Here is an 11,681-nt window from a genome sequence, read left to right as displayed (position 1 = left end):
GGGGCATGTGGGGGCGAGCGAGCAGCGCCGCACGTCGCCCCCCTCCCCCCGCACCTGTGACGGGGGCGGCCCCGGGGGAGGCGGCCAAGCCCCGCCCCTCGCCCTGCGGTTGGCCCGGCGGGCGGCCCATGCTAATGAGCCGGGCGCCTTATGGCACCTGCCGGCGGGGTCCCGGCCAGAGCCGCCGCCGCCCGGCCATGCCGCGCTCCTTCCTGGTGAAGAAACCCTCCAGCACCCGCGTCCCCAACTACGGGCAGCTGGAGACGCGGCGGCGGCAAGGTGAGGGGCCGGGGCCGGGCACCCAGGGGACCCCCCGGCTCGGGGACCCCTCGGGGGTGCGGGTCCTGCCGGGCTGTGACTCCCCTGCGCCCTGGGGCTCCCGGCTTCCTGCGGGCGCTGTCCCGGGGCGCAGGCTCCCGGTGCCGGCAGGTGCCTCGCAGCCTGCCCCCAGCGCCCTGCCGGCAGGGCACAGCCCCGGCCCGGGGTCTCCCCGCCCCATGGCTTCCCGGGCGCTGGGGCTGACGGCCCGGCTCTGCCCCGGGCGCTGGGGGGCCCAGGGACCAGCTTCACACGAGACAGGTGTCGGCTCCCCCCTGCCCCGCACAGGGCAGCGCGGCGCCCGCTTGGGGCTGCGGGGCGTAGCTTGGCCCGGCCCTGGCGGCTGGCTCCGGCCCCGCAGTGATTGCGGCTGCAAAGTAACCCCGCTTCCTTCTGCAGGGGGGTCTTGGGGCCCCTTCGCCGGGGGAGCTGCGGAGAGCGGCTCCCAGTGGGACGGCTCAGAGAGAAGCGGAGCGGGCAGCACTTCTCTTGCAAACCGGGCTGGCGGGGCGGGGGTGGCCGCGTTCCTGGAGAGCAGGGCGGGCAGGTGGTGGTGGGGGCTCTGGGGGCAGGCAGTGCCGCCTGGATTGTCACTGCTGGGGCACTGCTATGACACCCCTAATAGGGGGGCTTCAGGCAGGGGGACCCTAATCCAGCTCCATCCTTAGACCCTCTGCTGTCATCTCAGCCGAGTCCAGCAGGAGGGGGGCGGGAGTATTTCCAATAGGCTACTTGGCCCCGGAGCGGGGGGGGGCTGTCAGAAATCTCCCCAGGATGGAGGCACCAGGGCTGACACTGGGCAACTTCCCTCTTGGACCTCCTGGAAGGTCCCGCGCACTCCACTGAGCACCGTGGCGGGCCCGATTCACCCGTAGATAGATGGCCTGGCCCGTCCCCCCAGCACGGGCCCCTAGGCTGGGGCAGAATGCCACCAGGTGGGAGCCTTCGCCACTGCTCAAGCCAGCTCCGTTCCCGGGGCCAGGACCTAGGAGACTGCGACAGCGGCAACAGGAAAGGTGGCCTGTTTCCATCAGGTAGAACAAGGCTCTGACTGTCTGCACTGACTTCCCATCCCTAGAAAAGGGGAATGGGGGGGGTCTTAGATGGGTGGAAGTGGGAGCTAGCAGGGAGTGCTGGGGCCAGCCCAACATCCCAGACCCCAGACTGTCAATAGCACTGCCCCGTTAGCAACCCCTGCCCCAAACCGTTGCCCAGTTTCTCTCCACGCAGTCTGAGCAAAACAAACCCGCAGGGGGTGGGGGAGTTGGAGTGACCTGGTGCAGGGGCTGGTGTGTGCAGTGTGTAGGCGGAGAGGACTTTGGTTAATGGACACAAGCGAACTGGCCTTCAGCTCTCGTCTGCCTTGCTGTTCTCACTGGTGCCCAGCTCCTGGCTAGGCGTGCACGCAGGGCACGGGGGTGGGAGCTAATAGGCAACATCACGGTTTCGTGTTCACCTGCCTCTTGCTTCTCCCCAGAAATCAATGGCGCGTGCCACTCCTGCGGGGGGCTGGTCTTCCCCATCCTCATCCCGAATGACAGCGCCCCTTCCACGCCCTGGGACGGCAGCTCCATCCTCGCCCGCTTCTCCTTGCCTCTCCCACTGGATGGTGATACCAAAAGGACTCCCAGCACAAGCCCCCACAACCTGGAGATCAGCCTGGTGGACACGTTAACGGGCCGAGCCCCGGGCACCCCTCTCAAAGACAACCAGAACAATCTCAACCTGCCATCTGTCCTCAGCCTGCCCCCAAGGAGGCCATCCGACCCGGGGAGCCCAGCAGAGGGGGACAGGGGAGCCCAGGACAAACTGCAAGGGGCACGGGGCAGGGCAGCTGAGCCCTTGGAGAGATTTGAGTGCTTTGACTGCCACAAGTCCTACCACACCTTCTCCGGGCTGGCCAAACACCGCCAACAGCGCTGCATGCTGCAGGCCAGGAAGTATTTCAACTGCAAGTACTGTGACAAGGAGTACGGGAGCCTGGGGGCGCTCAAGATGCACATCCGCACCCACACGCTGCCCTGCGTCTGCAAGATCTGCGGCAAAGCCTTCTCCAGGCCTTGGCTGCTCCAGGGACATATCCGAACGCACACAGGTGGGCTGCAGCGCCGGGGCTGCCCAGGGAGGGAAGTGCCTTTCATGTGCTTACCGGGCTCCGCTTGGCCAGTCATTTTGCACAGCTGCCGGCGCAAGCAGGTCGAGGTGGCTTGCAGACGCGTAGCGGGCAGTAGCGGAGGGCGGGCTGGGAGAAAATGGCTAATCTACTGGTGGATCCACCTTTTAATCTGGCACTCACAAAACAGCCTGCCAGGCCCAGTTCGGTTCAAAATGCTTGTATTTTGTACAGAGATTTTTTGCAGACCCCAAGAGTAAAAGGGCACTGTCTGCTTACAGATCAAACGCTGCAGACCAACATCTCTACCTGGAACACTAATACACTGTGTTTGTATCCCAGTAGCACCTAAAGGCTCCATTTAGATCAGAGTGAGCCTTTGGCGTTAGGTGCTGTACAGATACCAGGATACCGCGGTCCCTGCCTTGAGGAGTTTACAGGCCAAGGGCTTCTCTTAGTACACCTGAGCTCCTCTCACTGCTCGCTCCAGGGACCACAGTTGGTAGTTGCTGTAATCTGAGCGGCTGCATCCCCACTGGAGCTTCAACTCCCCCTTGGTGGTGGCCCAGCTTGGTGGAGTTTAAAGTGTGGATGGGAGTCAGGGTAGGGGCAACCTTTGAGTTCAAGCTCCAGCCCACAGTGCAAAGGAGACCAGCCCTAAGACATCCTGCACAGACGTTACCTTTATGCACACAAATAGTCCCATTGGCTTCAATGGCTCTGCTGCATGCAGGAAATTAAACAAGTGCATAAATCATGCCAGGATCTTTCTCCGAAGAAGAATCTAACCCCTTAGAGTAGACCTTCAGTATCCCATTTGCTTGGCCCTGTTTTGCTCTTTGTTTGCCCTTTGCATTTCTATTTGTTTGGATAATGCAAACTCAATGAACTTAGTTTTCCCCCTGTGAGTTTCAATTTCAGACTCTTGGTGCTGTAATGTCTGGGTTACAGACACTGCAGATGAATGTTTAAAAACAATTGTTTTCACGGGAATGAATTTTTTTAAAGTATGGAAATCTTGCTCTGCTGGGCTTAGGTTTCATAAAAGCTGATTTTAGCAAAACTAATATTTTTGTCACCATTTAACTTGATTGTCCCTCTTTAGTAGAATTTTTTGCAGCATTTCCTACCTATTCCCTTAGAAATCGGATAACTCAGGTCAAATTGACTAGCAACGAAGTAACCAAAAATCAGACTGACTAGTCTTGTTCCGTTATGCCAGATGAGAACAACATCCAGAGCAAATGCAATTAGTGAGAAGTAAATGAACTAAAAGAGAATTCTTCCAGTTTTAATAATCTTAGGTATTACAGATCAGGGGAAGGGAGGGGAAATTCCACTATTCTTTTAAAAAGATGTTCTCTAATCCATCCAGATTAGGCCTAATTCTATTTACTCATGGTGTGTTTATTGTAAGATTGTGGTGGTGCCTTTACAGTCTTGGTTTGCCCCCTCTTGGCTCACTTCCTATGGCCTTGGGCATGTTGCCTCTTTGTGCCTCAGTTTCCCCATTGTGAAACATGGGTAATACTTCCCTATCTCCAGGTGGGTTGTGAGGATTAGTTAGTGCTGATAAAGTGCTTTGGAGATTTAAGTGCTGTCAGCAAAGAGAGTGGCAGAGGAGCATTGGTCTAGTACATTTCTTCTGCCTAAACAATCTCTTGCTAGGCTTGCTGTTGTGGGAAAGTTCCTCTTGTAATAGGATGTGCTCGTGCCATGTGGGCTGAAAAATCCAGTTACAAAGCTGGTTGTTCCGAAGTGGGAGACTTGCGATTTCCTCCCCCACTCCCTGCACGCCGAAAATAGAGGTGGTAAACAGGAAACAAAATACAAGTGCCTGATGCACATATTCCCCCTCCATATCCCATGCACGAACCTAGCCCAGAGCTGAGCACGGCAAAGTGCTCCTGCAGAGGATGCGCGATAACCTGATGTTTGTCTCGCCGCATTTCTCAGTTGCAAACATCCAAGAGAGGCGGGGGGAGAGCTGGAGGCTGACTCACCAGTGTCCCTTTAAGCAGACAGCAGATCGGACGTGAGTTGGCAACATGATCCGGTTGCAAAGAAAAGGCTAACGTGACTCTTGGGCTCCGGAGCAGGGCCAGTCCTGGTTCCTTTGTACAGGGCTCTGGGCACAGCACCCGGAATATTGTCCCTGGTTCTGGGCACTAGGATCACAGGAAGATATGGACAAATTACAGGGAGTTCTGAGAAGGGTGACTGATCTGCGGCCTGGCAGGATTGATTTACAAGGAAAGACTGAAAAAGCTGCATGCATCTAGCTTGGCTAAGCAGAGCAGAGGGAGTGAGGGGCTACTCAGTGTGGTATATAGAGGGATAACAAAGGGTGGTAGTGGGGTGGATTAGGCTGAAGCAGGGAAAACCTGGCAGTGAGCTGCCTTGGGCTGTGCCATATTCTCCCCAGGGGAGTGTTGTAAGCCCCATGGCTGGCAAATGGTGCTGGGAGGGGAATGATCTGGGCCTGGCCCTAGGGAGAGAAAAGCCCCATCAGACTCTATCTCCAACTTCTATGATTGGACAGGGAGTCCTTCCATTGTGAATTTCAAGCCAAACAGTCTGGCCTGGGCCAGCTTCTGCAGCAGAGGCTGGGGGTGGCTGGGAAGAGTCACCGGGCTTGGCTTGGAGGGAACGCAAAATCCTGACTCCCGAGGGTGCTGTGTCCCACTCCTGCTGCTACTATATGCTCAGGTGAAGGGCTTCCAGCTGTGGAGTCCATGTTCCCTCTGCTCCCCCCGCGGTGGAGTGCTTCTGAAATTTACTTGTGCAGTCAGTTGCTGGAAATGAGATTGCAGGTCTCTTGGGCTGTCTGTCCACCTGGCTCCAGTCTCCTCTCTTTCTTCCTGCTGTACAGACCCCTTCTGCACGGCTGGGAAGCGGAGCGTTCCCCTGGTTACAACGTGCAGCGGGCCGGGCAGCCGCTGGGATGCTCGCAACGCTCCCTCCCTCCTGCTCCCTGGAAACCCCCTAACCCACCTGAGCGCCTAACAACCCATGGCGATTGCCTGCCATTCGGCCTGGCCACTGCACCCCGCTGATTCCAAGGGGGAGCCAGGATAGGACAGTTGTGTGGAACTTACTGCTATTTCTGGGACCCCAGGCTGCTTGGATCTCACAGGAGAACCGTACAAACCAGACCAGACGCGGGACTGGTCCCACTCCCTGACCCGGCCAAGCCAAGATTGTGCCCCAGTGTCTTGTCCAGTGGGAGCTGCTTGCATGGGGGTGGTTCTCTCTGACGGTGTTGCCTTTGCTCCCCCCCCAGGAGAAAAGCCCTACAGCTGCTCGCACTGCAGCCGCGCCTTCGCCGACCGCTCCAACCTCCGCGCCCACCTGCAGACGCACTCGGACGTCAAGAAGTACCAGTGCCGGGGCTGCTCCAAGACCTTCTCCCGGATGTCTCTGCTCTCCCGGCACGAGGAGGCTGGCTGCTGCCCTGCATCCTGACGCCCACTGCCCATGGCTGCACCAAGCAGTCGGAATGAGGAAACCCGCTGTAGGCCTGGGCATCTCCGTGGGAGCTTCCGGCATCCTGCCACGCTGTGGAGGGTGCGGGTGGACGTGTGCTAGCATGGTAGAAGGCTCCGGTTCCTGGTGATGGTGGAGAGCTATACCCATCTTCCAGCTTTGTGTCTTCAGCTGAATGGCACCAGCTCTGCAGAGGGTGGTGCTGGAGGCCTGGCAAACTCATTGCAGGAATGACTTGGTTCTTTCTCCATGCAGGCAATGTCCTTCCGTGTGCGCATGAGGAAGGGGAGTGGAGACTAGCTTTGAGCTCCTTGCATTGAGCTCTGGCTCTCTAGGGGTGAACCGGATCACCCCCAAGCTCCATGCATCCACTCTGCTCACCTGCCTGGAAGTACGTTTGTCTGCACCCGTTCAGCGGGACTGCCCGAACGGTGCTTCAAGCAGTGCCACGCTGGAGGAATAACCTCTCCTCATTTCTGCCTCTCTCCCATCCTTTGCATCCAAGAGTCTCCACCTCCCTCATTAGGGGCTGGGCCGTCAAATGCAACTCGCTGTCCTGTCACCAGCAGCCGGTGGGAGCTGTCCATTCCCCCCTGCTCTGTGGCTGCCAGTGTGGGATCTGTTGTCGCACATGGGCTCACTTTGATTGCCTGGTGTCTAATAAAAAATGAAACCGAGAGCCTGCAAAGTGAACTTGTCTTATTGCCCAATGAGAGCACGGGGCCAGCGACTTCTCACTGCTTCCTGCTCCATCTTGGTGACGCGTCCTCCTAGTGCTTCTCCCCAGCCTCAGCACTTATCCAATTGGGTTATTTGTATTGCAGTAGCACCCAGAGCCCTAGCAAGGGCCAGGATCCCAGCGTGCTAGGCGCTGTACAAACACAGAACAAAAAATGGTCCCTGCCCCCAAGGAGCTTACAGTCTTAAGTCTAAGACAAGGGGCAATGGAGGATAGAGACAGAGAATAGAAGAAACAATGAGACACCATTGGTTGGCAGAAGTCTCCAGGGCTGTGCGTAGTCATAGCCGAGGGACTGCTTCTGTGCTGTTTGGCTTTCAGACACTCCCTTACCTCTCTCCTGGGCATCTGCTTCTCCCCGCTCCTGGCGCAGTTTCACCCGCCCTCACCACTTGGACACAGACGCGTCCTCCAGCCCCAAAACATACCCTGGGTCTTGCATTGTTAGCAGTTGCTGGAAGGACAGCTCCCAAGTCTGAAATCTCTGCTATTTGTCTAGGCTTTTTTCTTTTAAAGACCTTGTTTATGTAGGCCCTACTGCCAGTGTGTCATGCAACCCCTGCTGTTGCTTGACTGGCAGTTGTGCTGCATTCACAGCTATGCTCGGAGGTAGCCTCCCAACCACAGCCAACCCGGCACCCCACCTCTAGCATGATGAGGGAGGGGCTCACTCCCTTGTACCTCTTTCGTGCCTATAGGGCCAGATTTCCAAGGGCTCGGTGCCCACAACCAGACCCAGCTGTCCAAGCTGCTCCGCTCTTGTCGTGATGCTTTTCTAGCCAGATCTGTCTGAACTTCTGCACCCAGGGCTGTCTTGAAAAACCTTCAATACTCTCTGATCTTTTCTTGGAAAGAAATCCTAAAGCCAGGAGTGCTGGAGAAGCCCCTCAAAGGGGCTGGGACTCTTCCTTTTGTATCAATTTTCCCCTCTCTCCCTCTGACTTGAGCACATGAGCCCTTCCCTCGGGGAGGAGCGAGGGAATGATCAGGTGTAAATTCTTCAGCTAAACTCTCAGCATTCAGAGGGGCTGTCAGGGGTCAGCCATCCTGAGTATAATTTGTTATAAAAGTTCCCCGACTGGGAGAGGGGGAATGAGTCCTAGGCAGGGAGGGATTTGCTGCAGCTCTGCACCAGGGATGGCACATGGAGTCTGAATGCATTATATTGTTTTGCCCTATTCAGTGTTATGTCTTCATCTCTTAATTTTTTTAAACAGGAAGCAGAGGGCCTGGCCCTGAGGCCGTGTCCACGCGGGCAGTATAAATAGACGCAGGGGTGTTCGTTTTTGCTGATCACTGAATGTAACTTGAGCGGGCAGGGCTCTCAAATATCAGATTCCTGGCCCTGTTTTCTTTCCTCCCAAGCTGCATGTGTCCCTCTGCCCTGCCCCAAACAGGGGCCTGACACAGTTGCTGCTCACTCTCTGGGGCTGGATGAAGGCAGAGGCCCTATATTGCCACTCAGGGTCCCAGCTCCTGGTGTCAGGATTGCACCAAAGTCTGTTTCATTTTTTAAAAAAGTGTCTCGCCCTTGTGGTTGCAAAGAAAAGCTTGAAACTGGGGGTAACGAAAGCAGTGATGTCTGCCTGTGTCTGCAGAGAGCCTGAAACAATAGCTCCGAGAGCTGTTGACTGCCCTGGGCATCTCAATGGGTGTTCACACCAAGTCCTGCTGCTCCAGCTCTACCCCAGCAGAGGACTCTCCATGTGGCAGCAGGCTCCGCCCACCCTCTAGCAGATACATCTTGACTGCTGGGGTATGTACTGGGGCTCCCCTGCTGTCCCTCTTGTCTCTCTGACGATGGGCAGGGGACCCCCTGCTGCTGCTTCTGTGGGGCAAGGGGGCCACGTGCTACTGCCCCGGTCTGTCTGGGAGCAAAGGGAGTGGTGACTCCTGCCGCGGCCACTCCAAGTGGGGGTAGGGCTGTGGGGGTGGGGCAGTGACGGGGTCCTACACTGTGTGCATGGGGCCCCATGCATTTTGTGTCCTTCAGCTCCTCCTCGCATCCTGCTCAGTCAGGGCAGCATGACGCAGGGCTGCAGCCCTGTGGGATTTCTGGGGGGGCTGTGTGGAAGCTGCATGTGGGAATGCCCCCTCCCCTGCTGGAGTCTTCGAGATGAGCAGGCGTTTGGACTGGCTCTGGAAGTTACCTATCTACCCCTTGAGCAGGTCAGGGCAAGCTTCTCCCCAGGAGCTAGGGAGGGCGAATCTCTCTGTATCCCTGTTCCTAGCCTGTCTGCCTGCTCCTCCTCTTCCCTGGGGTAGCTGTAAGCTCTGCAGGGCAGGGACTCGGCTTGTGTTGGACACAGCTGAGCGTGCTGTCACTGCTGATCGCTGCTGGTTTCGGAGCCCTGTGCGGCTGGTTAAACTTCCAGGCCCCTGGAGATCCTAGTCAAAAGTTCCCCCAAGCCAGTGGCTCATGGGGCTGATGCAGTTATGGCACATCAGTTTCATAGCCAACGGCCCACAAGCGAGTCAGGTGGCCAGCATCACGTCCACCCACCTCTGCCTGCCCGTAACCCAAGGGATCAGGTCTCCATTTTGCAGCTGGGTGACCTGGCAGTGTGAGGTGGACAGCACCTTCAAGCTGCTGTGGGTGGATGATCTGAGCCAGGCAAGCCCCCAGTCCCCCCCAAGCACTGGGAAGAACAGGGGCCCGGGTTACGTTGTTTCAGCACAGACAGCTATGGGCTGGGCACTGCATACAATGTGCAGCAGAAGTCCCTGCCCCAAAGAGCATGCAGTGCCAGAGAGGTGTCTTCCCCCCGGCCCCGCGCACATCAGAGATCCCTAGCTGCGTGTGTGGCTAGATGAGACTTTGGCGCGGGGGGGGGAAGCTGTTTCTGTATTTTCTGCTGGTGGCAGAGAACGGGTTTGAGACCTGCCCGGTGCCAGCTGCGGAGAACATTTAAAAGCTGAGTGGGCAGCTTGTCTCCAGGGGCCTGTTCTGTCGTACAGCCAGGGCCCGTGTGCTAGGCGCTGTACGGACTCTTCAAAGGGCAAACCCTGCCCCAAGGAGCCTATAAGCGCCATGCCAAAGGGAACTCAGGGCTGCGGGGAGGGGACGTGCTGCAGGCAGCAGTGAAACAGGCTCAGCTCAGGGCCGTGTCGTCATGGGATGCTTCTGGGTGCAGAACCCTGCGGCCCCCTAGAGCGGCTATGTATAGCTCCTTAGGAAAGAGCCCGCGTGTTTCCTTCGTGGAGATGGCAGCGTGTTTGGGTGAGCAGCGGGGTGGCGGGGCTGCTGATGTCACCTTCCTGGCCTAGCAGAAAGGCAAAGCAGAGCTAATATTTCTATTTTGGGCACCAGGGGGCTTGGGGGGGGGTTATAAATAGAGCCCAGAGGCCTAAAGGAAGCTATATTATGAATTGTGTTCTATTTCCAGAGCCCAATGTCTAAATATGTCCATTGCACCTGTCGCCAAGCGGGGCAGTGGGGGAAAGAATCTTACAGGCTCTCAAATAAACCCGAATGTTTTCCCTTCTCCTAACGGTGCATGGAAAATGCGTATAAATATATCACCGGGCTGGGGGGGAGTGGAGCAGACGGGGGCCCTGGCAGCCAGCCAGCCAGCCAGCCCTGGGCGCAATGAGGGAGAGCGGCATCGGAATGAATGAATGAGATTTTCCACACTGCGGTGGTTAGGCTGAAGCTGTAAACAGCACGTGGGGCCTTCTCCACCCCCCACCATCTCTGGACCTCCTGCACCCCCAGCCCATCCTCCCCTTGGGGCCTCTGGGGCCCCACTCCCCCTGCTCTGTTCCCCTCTATTGCCTCTTTCCTCTGGGCTATCTGCCCTCCACCCCGAGCTGCTGGATCTTCCTCGGGGCTTGGGAGGGCAGTGCCTAGCTGGGCCAGGCGGGTCAACACCTCTGCACTTCCCACCGAGAGGACAAAATCCACCATCCTGGGGGTTCCCTCTTCTTTTTCAGAGGCTGGGTGGGAGACGCTGGGCCTGTGCCAGCCGGCCGAGCAGAGCCTGGGACCAACCCATGGGAGCCACAGAGCCCACGGACCAAAAAAGTTACCAGAGCCCATTGCTGCAGGAGCCATAGTGCTCGTGCTCGGCACTTTATACCTTCTTCCTCGCCAGCAAGCCCACACTGCCCCTACTTTTCCCATCTTACAGCTGGGGAAACTGAGGCACAGCTAGGCCTCAGAAAGGGCACAGCAGCGGGGCTGGGGCTAGGAGCCAGGACTCTCCTCTGCTGCTCCTTCCCCGTCCAGCCCATTTCTAACCCCCAGAACCCCCGTTAGAAAAGCGATGCCTTGCACTGAGGTGTTAGCAGCGTCACGGCTGGGCCGCGTGGAGCCAGGGGGTGGGGTGGTCTCTGTGACGGGGCGCTAGCACGGCAGGGGTTCTCCTTTCTATCACTCCCAAGCCAGGCTGATCGGGCCACCGGCTGATTGCTGGGCTCGCAGCTTGTGGGTGCGAGAGGAGACAGAAGCAGCTTGCGGCCTGCAGACAAAGCCAGCAGCTCCGAGACGTTTCCTGAGTGAGGTCACCAGGAACATACAGTGTCGCGGGGCCAAGTTCTGCTTTCGACGGCGCTGCACGTGTCTAGGCTGGGCCTCCTCCCTGCCTCCCAGCGGCAGAGCGGTGACTGTCTCATGGTACGGGAGGGAAGGGGAATGAACCAGGGCTGGGTTGCCCAGTGCAAGGAGGAGTGGCTCGGCCCATGCCTCTCCATGAGCTGGTGCACCCGCAGTCATGCGTGCTCCCTCACGGGGTGTTGCATGACTCATCAGGGCTGGATCTGGCACGTGCACCTTAATCAGGAGCAGAGCCCGTTGTTCTGGGGGCTGGGAGCACTGGTCATTGATAGCCTGGAGCCATTTCTCTGAGTTTTATAGTCGGACAACCTGCCTGGCCCATTTCACCCCCCGACACACCAGTCGCCCGTCCCACTCAGTGCTTTAACTGGTGGTGGATGTTCAGCACATTTACAGTTTTCTGCAGCTTCTCAAAGCAGATGCCCACTGCCGCCCTCCTTTAGGAGGCAAAGGAATACAAGGAGGGAGTC

At 57.7% G+C, this 11,681-nt stretch overlaps 1 protein-coding gene across 1 annotated transcript; it reads left to right on the top strand.

Moving 5' to 3' along the window:
- Positions 1-196: 196 nt before the first annotated feature.
- On the top strand, positions 197-6,021 carry LOC113409621 (zinc finger protein SNAI3-like). Its single transcript, XM_026663751.1, has 3 exons — positions 197-279; positions 1,796-2,413; positions 5,715-6,021. Exons 1-3 carry the CDS (start codon positions 198-200, stop codon positions 5,894-5,896), a joined length of 882 nt encoding a protein of 293 aa, XP_026519536.1. The 5' UTR covers position 197; the 3' UTR covers positions 5,897-6,021.
- The last annotated feature ends 5,660 nt before the right edge of the window (positions 6,022-11,681 follow it).

The sequence above is a fragment of the Terrapene carolina genome, unplaced genomic scaffold, assembly GCF_002925995.2.
Source record: "Terrapene carolina triunguis isolate 2854851 unplaced genomic scaffold, T_m_triunguis-2.0 Scaffold33911, whole genome shotgun sequence".
Lineage (NCBI taxonomy): Eukaryota > Metazoa > Chordata > Testudines > Emydidae > Terrapene > Terrapene triunguis.
The sequence above is the reverse complement of the archived record's forward strand: the minus strand, read 5'-3'. Positions and strand labels throughout refer to the sequence as shown.